General features: G+C 41.6%; 1 protein-coding gene across 1 annotated transcript in view; it reads left to right on the forward strand.

Moving 5' to 3' along the window:
• The first annotated feature begins 6,489 nt into the window (after nt 1-6,489).
• The window catches only part of plcl1 (phospholipase C like 1), a 49,450-nt gene continuing 42,515 nt past the window's right edge, over nt 6,490-13,424 (forward strand). The window contains exon 1 of the mRNA XM_030786982.1: nt 6,490-6,687. Within this exon, the coding sequence (XP_030642842.1) occupies nt 6,490-6,687 (198 nt within the window). The remainder of the gene's footprint in view (nt 6,688-13,424) is intronic.

The raw sequence follows: 13,424 nt of genomic DNA on the forward strand, positions 1-13,424 counted from the left end.
TGTACTACAGAAACAACTAACAGTCCATCTTTAAAAATGAGATACATTAATTAATACAATTCACACAAAAATTAGAATAAAACAATATGAAACAGCTTTTAAAATCAAACAGACAGGATACACACAACATGTACTGTATAACTGCAGCCTCCAAACGGATCACAATATGAACAATATAGATTGATAAATTCAATGAATCCATTTAATCTAATCAGCACAGCATAACATAAACTGTATTTAATCTCGATACCTTATGATATTATGATACTTTCGGTCTTTTCTTTCAAGGAAAGAAATTTAGCAAAATACTGCAGAATCTCATGCAGTAGGCCACAGGTTAGTATGTATGTGTGAGGGAACAAAAGAAAGACAGGCAGACAGAGAGAGAGAGAGCGAGAGAGAGAGAGAGAGAGAGAGTGGGGATTCCAGTGATATTTGAAAAAGGAGAGTGGTGTTACTTTTTTCCCCAGACTAGCATCATTATGATGATTCAGCCAGATAGGAGAACCACATGGATGAAGAGATTTAGAGAGGAGGTGTCAGTGTCTATGTGCCAGCATGACCGCTCCGAATGTTCTCCAGATTAGAGGAGAGAAGAAGACGGAAAAGGAAGCATAAGCAAAACTGATAGTAAACAATCTATTTGATGATGATTTTGGAGTATTATATTCTATATAATAGAATATATTATATTCTGTTATATAGATATATATTCTATATAATAGAATATAATATATATTATTATATATTATATATATTCTGATGATTTTCTGATGATACCGGTGAGGTAAAAAAATAAAAATAAATAAAAAATAAAAATCAGATCATGTAAATCTAACAACTGTTCTCCCATCACATTCCATTTCTTTTTTCTTTCATTTGAAAATTCTTTTGTATCTTCAACAATAGTTGAAAAGGATTAGAATGTACTGAAGGTGCACCTGTCTGTTCTCAAGATTTTGTACCAGCTAGGGAATGAGGCAGGACAGAAGCAGGAATTAGAGAGGAGTGAAAGATAAAACAAGTAACATCATGGTCCAGACGCACATCTGGTGGGGCTCACACTATTGCTCCATTGTTGTGGTACAGACAGTGATTGCTACTGGGGAACTTAGTGTTAGTGCTATGCAGACATCTAATTCACCGTTCCACTTTACAGCTTTCCCTCTTCCGCTATATTATGCAAATATTAATTGTGATTTATCATGAGTGCTTCTAAAAATATTTAAAACTATTAAAAGAATAAGATAAACACAAATTGCTAAAAAGATCTGTAAGCAGAGGTTATAGAAAATGTTGGGGGTTTTTTTTGAAGAAGAAAAAGGTCAGAATCTCTCGGTAGTTGGTCTATACATTATGAAGCGTTGACAAGTCTGGCACTTAAGTATCCTAACGTTTTATCTGATTATGAGTTGAATAAGTATGAGTTGAATATGAATGGAGTAACTCTGGAACCAAGACTGATAATTATGCCTTTAGGTGGATATTAGTTTTATTGACTAGCATTATGGTTGAGTGAGATAACTCATGGTCAATGAAAAACATTGGGCTGCTTAATGAAGTATTTACAGTGTTATCTATGAGGTTTGATAGTTTGCCATATTTGTCTACAGCAAGGAATCAGATGCGATTTGTGGATGCTGGAGTTAACAAACATATTATGTCTGAAAGCTGGAATAAGGACACAAAGTATCAGCACTGGCCATTCAGTAGATTTTTTGGGGTTCTGCACAAAACACTGACAACAAGGCTGACCACCGGTATTCCAAGGACAGACAAATGCTGAAGAAGGAAACTGCCACATAACACTTTTTTCAGCATGAGCACAAAAGGATATTTCCAGGGCTTGTACCAGCCAGACAAAATTTGAAGATGTGAAGGTAACTACCCAAGTAAAGGAAACACTGATGTTTTTCTGAGGTGTCTTAAGTAGTGTTTTAATAAGGCAATGGGGCACTAGGTCATTTTGAGCAACCCTAACACCTTTAGTGGATTTTGTCATTTAGTGTATTTGGCAACAGCTTTAGTTTATTTGGTCATTTAGTGTATTTGGCAACAGCTTTAGTTTATTTGGTCATTTAGTGTATTTGGCAACAGCTTTAGTGTATTTTGTCATTTGGTGTATTTGTCAACAGCTTTAGTGTATTTTGTCATTTAGAGTATTTTGTCTACATATGTTGAAAACTCTGTTGGAGGGTTGTAACGCCCTTCTTATATGAAAAATCATCTGGTGTTTTTTTTTTCACGGTAGCAGAAAAAATAATGGAAATCCTGTCATAGGTGCTGCTCCAGAGTCTCCAGGAGGGCTGAGACCTGGTGACTGTAGCATCCATGGCATACTGCTCGCATCATTTTCATGCTCATCAGAGCGTGCAGTAACAATTGTGCCCTGCTGATTGGAGCACTGTCATTCTGGAAGAGATCACTGCCTTCGGAATGAAATGCTTCACCTCAGAATGAAGGTGATCACTCAAAATGCCATCTTCAAAATGACTTTGTATTTGTTGTGGTTTATCATAGGTGCTATGTGGACTAAAATCATCCAAGAAACTGCATCTCACACCATAACAGGGTTTATACATACCTGTGAAGTTCTCAACAAACTGTTCTTGATGAGACTGTCTGATCATGCCCTGGACTGTTTCAGTCATACATATACTTAAAATATTTAATACTGTCAATGCATACATATTTAACTCAGCTGATTCAATCTACTGGATGCTGTGCTTGACAAATGATAACCAAAACCCACCGCGCTTGGATCTAGCTCCAGCAGGCAGATATTCGATGATGCAAGGTATATTAGCAGCCCACAAGCGTGTCACAAAGCCTCCAGGGAATAATGGCTGATGCAGACACAGGACAGGATTTCTTGCTGCCTCAGTCCAGTGGGTACCTTGAAGGCAGTTATCAATATAGACCAGTTTTTCCCAATCCTGCTCCTGGAGATTCACAGCTTTGCACATTTTGCACACCTGACTAAGCTAATCGAGGCTGTGACAATTAGCTAATGAGTGGAATAAGGCTTGGTAGAGGAGAGAGAGATCTAAAATGTGCATCCCCAGGAGCAGGACTGGGAGACATTGATATAGTCGTGCTTAAATAACCTCTTCAGACTGGGGTCAGATTTACCAAGTTTTCTGGTGTGGCACCGCACTATAAACACTGTGCATCAACAGCTGTAGATCGGTTAAAAGGATTATTGCTGCCACTCATAGATGCTTGGCTTTTCACTCCTCTTCATGTCCTGCCAGATGAAAGATCCAACCTGATGGGACATACCAGTCACGTCACTGCTAACAGCCACTTGCAGAATCACAGCAGGACACCAAACAGAGAAGGCCCCAGTGTTGGTCTAGGTAAGAGACGCTCATTATGACATTATGGTACACCATGTGGTGAAGTGAGTTCCAGGACTCAGTGGATGGTTCAGCTTCCTTGAGTGGCACTTGGGTGTGCTTATTTCAGCTGGTATATTTCTAAGAAGTGAGCCTCTGCATGACTTAAGTCATCCCGAGTAGATGTGGCATGCCTGAAACAACAAGTATAAGAGGTTGGACATCATCAATAGGTGGGAACATCTGTAGTGCTCATAGAGTATGTGGAGATTCATCACTAGATAAGAATGTTCAGAAAGCCCTAAATACACTGCAATAAAGGTCTGACATGAGTAGAACTTCCTTGAGGGTCTGGACAGAGACGGAATACCAAGGGAGACCAAAGGTCCATGAGACTGCAAAACAGCATTCTGGCGAATGGGACTGACCACATTTCAAATGTTATTCCCATCAGAATGATCAACTTCGGACTCTGTCTCGTAGTCTCTTTCCCAAAACTGGGACATGAGTTCAGTGAGTGGTCCTTGCTGTCACAGTGTCTTGTAGGCTACACCTGGCTAACCAGACTTCTAAAGTGGCTGGCTACACACAGCTACCTCAGCTCACATTGGAGCTGAGGTAACTGTGGAGGACAGGTAAGTGAATTTCCCATTCAGTTCTCCCTAGTCCCACCCTCATGCAACAGTCTGACATCTTCATACCTCCACATGTCCGCCTGTTAACACAGCAGGTACATTTCTCACCTAATCATCATTTCTATCATGACTCAGAGACCTTGAACTTGCTTTCACAGCCCCCCCCCCCCCCCCCCCCCCCCCCCCCGCCCTTGCTAGAGCTGTTGCAATTCTCCAGCATCAACAATTAAAAAAAAAAAAATTGACCCCACAGACTGTGTGAACAGATACATACTCATGAAGGTCAGCGCAGGGGCTCTCCAAACTCAGATTATAACTTGCTTCTCTGAGGTGTCTGGTTAGAAAATACGATTACAAAAGTGTCTGTTGTTCGTGTTTATTCACAACAGTATGGCAGTGAGACCATGGTGAATAGCAGCAATATGCTACAGGTTTGATGGCTTTGCTAATAATCTTCACCCTCGGTTTACATTCCACTGTTAACTCACTACACCAGCTGGCCTCGGTTTACTTGATGCACCCCTTCCACTGTCCTCAACCCTCTTAGTTCACAGAAGAATTATTTTATTCTCTTGAACTCATTCACATGTTCTTGTGAGCAGTCCTGCAAATGCCACATAAAAATATGGCCCTTAATTTCAGTGTTAGGTCCACCTACAGGTCATTCAAGTCTCAATGCGGTATTTGCAAAAATGTGTTAGAGTAATTGAATCTGCTTTTCAAACAGGCTAGGGCAAATAGCACACACTTGTTTTGCCCTAATATGTTTTTTTTCCTGACGTTTCAAAGTGCCTGACAACAGGGTGGTCTACTGATCAAAAACTAAACATTCATCTAGGTTTGAGAATATATATATATATATATATATATATATATATAATCGACAGTTTAGCAGTAAGCTCTTTAGACCCATGGTCGCTCCTCAGTCTCTTCTGCCTATTCCTATTCTTGCGAGGAGACACTAACCCGAGGTGACATTTGTGGTTCAGAGGTGACAAGTCAAGATAACGGCTGAAACGACTATCAGGATGCATTACTGTGAGCAAATGATCAAAATAATAAAAAAGAGCTGCCTCTCCATTACGTTAAAACCGCTTCTCGTATCAAGCCTCTAAAGAAGATACTGCTAAAAGAACATAAATGACTGTACTCTGTCCGCTGTCAGCACAGCATCAATCCTTACAGTCTAACTGTTGAGACAAAAAGCTATGACCCAATGCACCCTTGTAATTTGTGTTACTAGTTAGTAGCCTAAGCAGTCTGTAATGCTTCCTCTGATGACAACCCTCAGTTGTTTTTCGTGCAGTGAATTACAACTGAGCAAATACATTCTGTGCCTGAAGCGTGACTTCCCACATAGCCTACAAAAGTTTAAAAGAATGAAAGAAAGAAAGAAAAAAAGCAACCTGACATTTTTCCCGATCGGATAGTCAAAGTAACCTGGACACTATAAAGTTCGACTTGTCTCATAACTGCACGCTTTTCGCAAGCAGCTGAAAAATTGATATTCAGTGAAACATTCTACAGGCCAGATGTGTAACCCCACCCCTGTGAGTTACCAGTCGAGAGTATTTTGGATGTACGATTATTTTACGTGTGCACTTGATTGGTTAAAGAGTCCTTCCATCATGCTTTTAGTGAAGTGGGGGAGGGTAAATACAGTGGCGAAAGGCGGTGCTACTGTCATATGTGTTCCTCATTCTTGTCAAACACGGCTGAAAGAAGTCGCGCGCTGGAGGTTCGCCGAGTCCGAGTGCTGAAGTGTAGTCTTCTGCCATTCAAGATAAGGATTTATTCGCTTTATACTACTGACGACCAGTAAGCGAATGTTACATGATCATTTTGGAGAGAAGTGTGTGGAAAAAAGCGATGGAGTGATGTGCATTTGCTTCGGATAGACCCTAGTTTTGCTCTTTCAGTCAACGACTCTCGCAAAGAATCATGTAAATTGTGTTTTTGTTAAACATAACCTGGTAACTTTTCCAAGCAAAACTGCAGATTCGTGTTAAACTTTTACTGCATATATATTAGGAGGTATCAAGACTGCATCCAGTTTGAAATCGAGTGAACTTTAGAGGGGACTTGTTGCGCGAAAAACCCTTTACCCAGCGGCACAAGAATGCTTTTAGGTGAACCCGTTATCATACATGCCATTGCGAGTCAACAATGTTTTGATTCCGGAAAGGTGTCTCACGGTGGTCTCCGAGAGTGCAATTGTAATGTGATGTGCTTAAACACTTTCGGGAGAGCAAGACCGAAACACTCTCGGTGTGATGGACTTTCGGTGTAATTACGAAAACTGCAATAATTACGCCCGACCGATCCATCCAACGACAGATGTGCAAACTGCAATTGGTGTTTTTCATCTTCCGCCACTGTAAAGCGTCAAATTATGAATGCGAGAAGGCTTTTTTAAATGGCATCATTAGGACTCTTCAGGCCAAACTTATCTTTTAGTTCTTCTTCGTCCTTTAAATAACTCTCCATTTTCGATTCGTATCCGCACAATTCTTGTGATGTCGGAGCGTGATTCCTGTGGAGACGGCATATGCGGGGATGGAGCCCCAGAGTTCGTACCGGCGAGAGCATCCCGAGCGGGTAGACGGAGCGGAGTCATCGCGCCCATGGCGGAGCGCTCCAGCCCCGGTCAGGACCCAGAGACGGTCCTCATTGAAGCGGCAAAGGCAGCCCCCCGTAGAAGCAGCATTATTAAGGTAATTATTAATTATCTGTGGGGGCACCCGATTAATTTTCGATTCATGTTGTCAACATGCAGGTAATTAGATTCATTATCATCATCATCATCATCATCACCGTTGTCGTCATTCTGATCAATAGGCAACAGTCATTGCACATGGTTAGCTAACATACAAGAAAGGAGTTCTTCCTCATAACCTGATGTGCAACAGGCACGCGTCAATGTAAGGGGAGGCTGGCCTGTAAATTATTCATAGATGTGTGTGGGCTTGTGATAACATTATAGGAGGCTTAAGCGCTAACGTAGTGCCGTTTTATAAGTGGCGCTCTTGTGGTGGCTGAGTTGAAAATTATCTACATTAGTTAAGTTGATTGAGTACCTTTGGAGGCATGATTCCAAAAAAGGTGGCGCTTGTGCCTGTGCCCAAAGAAGGAAAAAAAATATAATGAAAGGAAAACCAAATAAAGGCAACTTGGGGGGGAAAAAAATTCTTGCCCAATCTATTCCTGAAGGCTCCCTAGCACTGCATATTTTTGTTCCTGCCAAGAGCTGGCACATTTGATTCAGCTTGCAAATTCATTATCAAGCGCCTCAACTAGCTGAATCAGATGTGCCTTATGCATAGCTGGAATGAGGAACTTGTTGAGAAATCCTGGAAAGAGTCCTGTCTGCACAAACTTGCCACCTTACCACACACATAATGATGTGCTGGCAGTTTTGAAAAAGTAAATAATTTTATTGTGATGTGGTGTTTCTCTAGCCAAGCTCTGTGTCTGTTCCAGTAGACATTCACAGGCAAGACCGGCTGGGTGAAATGAGGCCATGAATTGGACATGAATCAGGTCTTGAATTTTGAAGATCTGTGGAAAGCAACTGTCAACTTTACTGGTTTTTGTCAACTTGATTTGTTTTGTCACCTAGATTCTGTCTGAGAGCCTCTCAAATGACACATTTTTATATGTTTTGGCAATCATCAATGTTAGATTTCAAGGTTGTTGTTGACTTGAGAGGTCACGGGGCCCATTACTTAAATTAACTTTGACCTGGTGACATTACACTGGTTCACAATAACTAGTGGTCAGATGTCAGGTAACTTGACCGTGAAAGAGGTCATGAATGTCTTTCCATTTCCTGACACACCAAACACCAGCTGTTGACAAATGAACCGAGCTGAAGTACTGGTTTTAAGATCTCTCATCTTGGAGCAAAAATGTTCATCCAGTTTAGAAGCATAACCACCTCCACACCTGTCATAAACCCAAAAATATTTTTAAAAAATCTAAGCCACAGAGATAGAAATGGTCGTTTAAGAAAGAAAACCAAAAGGGACCACCAACAACTACCCAAACCTGATCTAACAGGGACTCTTTGTCTGCCTGTTTACATTTAATCCAATCACTGTCTCTCCCTGCACGCTTATCACAGTCTGATGTGAACCACTGAATTTCCACCTACAGTTCATGAGGTGAGATTCAGTGACTAATCCTTTACAGAGTTGAGACATGGGCCAGTGTCCCCCAGGTTAAGGTTTTGCCATTACTGTCCTACATTTCCACAGACCTGGTGATGTGCTATGTAACAGTTAGACTCAGACAGAAAAGAGCTTCAAGTTTGAGAGGACTGCTTATTTTGACACTGGGGTGGAAACCATATTGTGTGTTCAGTTGGGAAGGGCAGCTGCTTCCCAGTCCTTTAGCTGAAGCTCGGCTTTGACCGGCCTTACAAGGGATCTCTCAGTTCCCTTAGACAGGAAATGGTACAAAATAAGTTACAGATGTCAAAGAGGACGATGATGTCAGTGACAGGCACGGTTGTCTGAGGACTGAAGGAGAGGAGTGTACTCATGACTTTCCCCGACCCGGTCCTTGGTGCCGTTCGTGTCAGATCCGAAGTATGAGTAATGTTCCCTCTTCAGCCAAAGAGCCCAACCCGTCTCAGACGGGATCCAGAGGCACAACTGATTTAATCAGTAGAGTTATTGACATAGCAGCCCCAGGAAAAGAGGGGAAGGGTGGAGGAACCATGTTTCTTCTCTCCCCATGTGTTATCTCTGACAATGCTACTAGAGATTCAACCAGTGCCAGATGGCCATGTAAGAAAAGAGAAACGTATTTGTCTCACATTAGAGGTATAAGCACTTATTGCCTCTCTGATTGTTTCAACATACCACTTGCCCTGTGACACTTGTATAATGATCCGTATCAAAGTGGATATCAGTGTTGAACACGCTTAGTATCATGAGTCTACTGTCTGTTCTCAGACAGACTCCATGCTTTTTTTTTTTTTTTTTGGTCCTCCCTAAAACGACGACAGATCGGGGAGTGTTTCGGCAGCACAGTTGTACACAGGGATAATTGAATGTTGTCCCAGATAAGTATGATGCCTCCCACTGAGGGAAAGAACAGATAATAAGAACTGATCGATTTGTGCTCTCCGTATCCTCCGTTAGGGATGGCTCAAAGTCATTAGGATTAAAAAAAGCTCTGTGTCTCGGTTCTGACCTTTAGCTACTGGTTTCAGAGAATTTGGCTTAGAGCTGTTGTTGTTTTTTTTTTTGTTTTTTTGCTAAAAGCAAAGGCCACCTGTTTCAGACATTGGTATTTTTTTCCCTTTTTGTTTTTTTTGAATCATCATTTTTGCTGAAGTTTCAGAATCACGGGAATGATAAACAACCAAAACATGAACCAGCAAAGACAATCAGCACTACACATTTATTAACACATGTGTTTTGTGCATAAAGCTTATAATTACTGATCTTCACCATGACAAGATAAGGGTGTTTGGTTTGCATTGTGAATACAGAAATTCCTGCACATGAATGCACTGTTACATTTTTTGATTAATTGACTGCCACACATGAGTTCTATCAATTTTTTTTTTTTTTACACTTGCTTCCACATCTGTTCAGAGTTCTAAAGTTGTTGTATGTGTGGCTGTAAATCCAGCAAAAAAACAAAATCATTATATTATTATTTAGTCATAAATCTACAGAAGAATAATCTTTTAGCAAGCAGTAACATTTCTCTCATCACTCTCTCTCTTGATTTAAAATATTCAGGGAACAATCTAGACTTAAAATGTGGGGGCTATTCCAGAAAGAGGGTTTAGTGAAAACTCTGAGTTAGTTAACTCAGAGGGAGTAATATACCTCCTAATAGAGCAGTCCTACAGCTTCATTCTCCTAGCAAAACAAAGCCATGAGGCTCTTCTATTAGGAGGTTTACTACTTGTTCTGAGTTAACTAGAATTGTATTGTAAATTGCAACTTTGTGACAGGGGAAACCTCCCTGCCCAAGAACCTTGACTGGCAGAGATAATGATCGTGAAGAGGCTCGAGAATGGATGAGCCTGGCGCAAGTTCTCTGCCCCCCGTCATTGTTGTTGTTGGTTTTCTGTGGATGTTATTGTTTTTGAGCGTAAGTTGTTGAACTCATTCAGTTCTGAATGTAACACAGCAGCATGTATCCCTTTACACCTCCTACAGCAGCTCCTTCTCCTCTCACCTCCTCTCCCCATTTGCTTCTCAAGGTTCCACATGTGTGTCTCAGTCTTGTTTATATCCAGCTCCTCTCTCTCTCTCTCTCTCTCTCTCTCTCTCTCTCTCTCTCTCTCTCTTTCTCTTTCTCTCTTCCCCTCTCCCCCTCTCCCTCCCTCTCTCTGTGTATGTCTGTGTGTATCTCTAACTTTCTCTTTTACTACTGCCTGTATTTACAGTGAGAGAGGGAGAAAACAACAAGGGGGTGGATTTCATTTTTGGCAGAGCTCAGCTGAAGACAGATCAGTCCAATAGAAGCCAGGATTACTTTGTTTTGGTCTGATTTCTATCAGGGACAGATGAAAAACATTAGGAGAGTGTTTTGTGCAATGCAGATGCGTTAAGTCCCCGTTTTCTTCTTTCTCTGTCATCTTTTTTGTGTTAGTCTTCTGTTATGTTTTTGAAGGCTTCGTTATTTGCCTGATGTGAATTTCAAACTTAAAAACAAATTGCTCTGTTCATTTCTCTCCTTGCTTACTGCTTTGTTCAGTAACAATGATTGTTTACACTGTGCCACAGGCTCCTGGGCTCCTGGTCAAAAACAATGACAATGTAACTGTTGTAGCAGTTTGTGTGACTTCTCAGTTACGTGTGTGTGTGTGTGTGTGTGTGTGTGTGTGTGTGTGTGTGTGTGTGTGTGTGTGAGTGTGTGCATGCTCGCGTGTGTGTGTGTATGCTGCAGGCAGGGTGCTGACCGAAGGCAGAGAAGGGTCTCTGTCCTCTAGTGTCATCTGACTTCTGGTGCCATAAACCACTGGGAACTGACACCATTGCACATCTGATCATGTCCTTATTGATACTTATGAGACACATCACTGTGTGTGTGTGTGTGTGTGTGTGTGTGTGCGCGTGTGTATGTGCGCGTGCGTGTTTTAGAAAGAGAGAGAATGATTACATATTTATAAATAAATATTTGTGTAATTTTGGAAATAAGAAGCATGTGAGTGTGATATGTGAGAGACTATCCACAGTTCTGAGTATACTCACGTTCTGTTGGTAACGGAGGAAGTATGCTCAGCTACACACAAGAAGAAGCAAATGTAGAAATTTGCATACTATTGTCTGGGCTGTTTTCACACAGTATAACTGTGTCTATGAGCTGGCCCTGCCGTCTTGCCATTTCGCTGGACGTTTGCTATATGTGCTCTTCTGTGTTAGCCCTGCACATTGGGGGCTTCTTAAAACAGGACCCCTTCCATTTCTGCCACTACTCATGCTGATTTGTTTTTTAGAAATACAAGACCCAAAAGCCTGCATAAAGTCTGGCACTTACACATGTGCGTGCACACACACACACACACACACACACATGCACACACATGCACGCACCCACCGCATTTTGATAATCTTACGTTTATATAAGACCTTTGAGTATCCAGACATGCTGACAAAAGCTCTCTCTCCGTTTATTAGATAAACAGTATCAGCCGTGGGAACGATATGACTGTTGTTTTCTGTAAAAGTCTTCATATGGTTTGCTTTATATAGAATCCATCTTCCTATCGCTCACTGCCCCCCCCCCCTTAATTCCCACTACTCTTAAACAAACCGTCGGCTTCAAAGATAATCACAAACAAATTTAGTGTCTGTTTATGGCAGCTTCATTACTAGGAACTGCTGCTGATGTCTCTTAATACCGTTGAGGACATCGGCTTAGCCTGTGTAAAGTACATATAATGTTGTCTCCTCCACTCTCTTTGGGATAATGAGAGGTAAATTAGAGAGAGAGAGAGAGAGAGAGAGAGAGAGGAGGTGGTTGGGAGAACCCCATCTTCTCTCTGCTTCCTGTTTAGTAAAGCTCTTCTTGTAGCTGATGTTGTTAGTGGTTGTTATAATTTCTGTCTTTTGCTGCATAATTCATGTTATTATACAGGCTCAGATTGGGTCATGACCTGGAAGACACTTTAAACAAAGAGAAGAGAGGAAAGACAGAATAGTGAAAGAGTGAAAATAAAAGGATGTAGACACAGTGCAGACGCATCAGAGCGAGAGTTACAGGGGAAGGGGAAGAGTTTAGAGAAAGAGTGAGAGAGGGGAAGTGCTTCACCATCACAGACATAAAAGCTATAGTGAGAGGAGAGATAGAATGTGTGTGACAGAGAGAGAGAAGCTGTTGCAGTAAGGGAAGGGAGGGGTACAAAGATGGATGGTTTGTAAATTTTGTCTTGTATTTTTTTTTTTTTTTTTGTGAAGTGCGTGTTTTACCTCAGGGTGAAACATGGAGTTTGTGAATTTACTGATTTTTCCATGTGTCTGCTTGCCTGGGATGACTAGAGGAGGGCTGATCCACACACACACGCACGGCCACACACGCACACACACATGCACATGCACACACACACACTTGCACATATACACACACCCAGGTGTTGGCACAGTCATTCTCTCTCTCTCTCTCTCTGTCTTTCTCTGACCCGCACTCCCTGCACACCCATGCGAAAAATACAAATCCGCCAAAACTCATTTGCGACTGTATCCTATTTGAATCCTTTTGCCATTTTCTCTGTCATAATCCTGCTTTGTTCTGCCATTTCAGTCTGCTGTTTGTCAGGGGCCTTCTCAGGTTCCCATTCTGTCAGGCCTGGTTTGGAGAACACAATTAGTGCCCCTTGACTCAAACCCAAAGTATCATACCAAGGCTTAGTGTGTTTAAAGCAGTCTGCCAGCTGTGTTTGTAAGACTGTGTGAGGACCTTGTTAATGCATATTCATCTCTGGCTCTGTGAGAGTGAGGAGTGAACATGTGCCAGCGAGATGAAATTGACCATGGAAAGCTTATAGTCAGGTATTATACTGGAATAGGTAATTTCACAGTCAGTGTGTAAAGTATGTGTCTGCTCTAGAAGTTCTCATATCAGGCCACGAGTTGTCAAGCTGTGTGTTTTTGTGTGTTACGCATGTGAAAAGTGCATGTGTGCGTGTGTGAGTGAGAGACCGAGTGTGTTTCAGTTCAGTATGAAAGTAGGAATTTAATTGCCCTCCCATAGAAAAATGATGTCATTGGAGCAGTTAGCTATGAAGTTCCCTTTGCCTCATACATTGGTCACCTTGGCAAAGGGGTGACCAGTCCCACCCAAAACGTGTGGATATGTGGTCTGCGGGGAGATGAAGTGAACGGTGTGGTTCATATTGCAAGCTGTGAGACTTGGTTTATTGCATGTATTGTTTAAATTTTATCTGCATTGTTATTTCCCTAGAAAAGCCTATGGGAAGAGTGTA

Source organism: Chanos chanos, chromosome 10 (genome assembly GCF_902362185.1).
Source record: "Chanos chanos chromosome 10, fChaCha1.1, whole genome shotgun sequence".
NCBI lineage: Eukaryota > Metazoa > Chordata > Actinopteri > Gonorynchiformes > Chanidae > Chanos > Chanos chanos.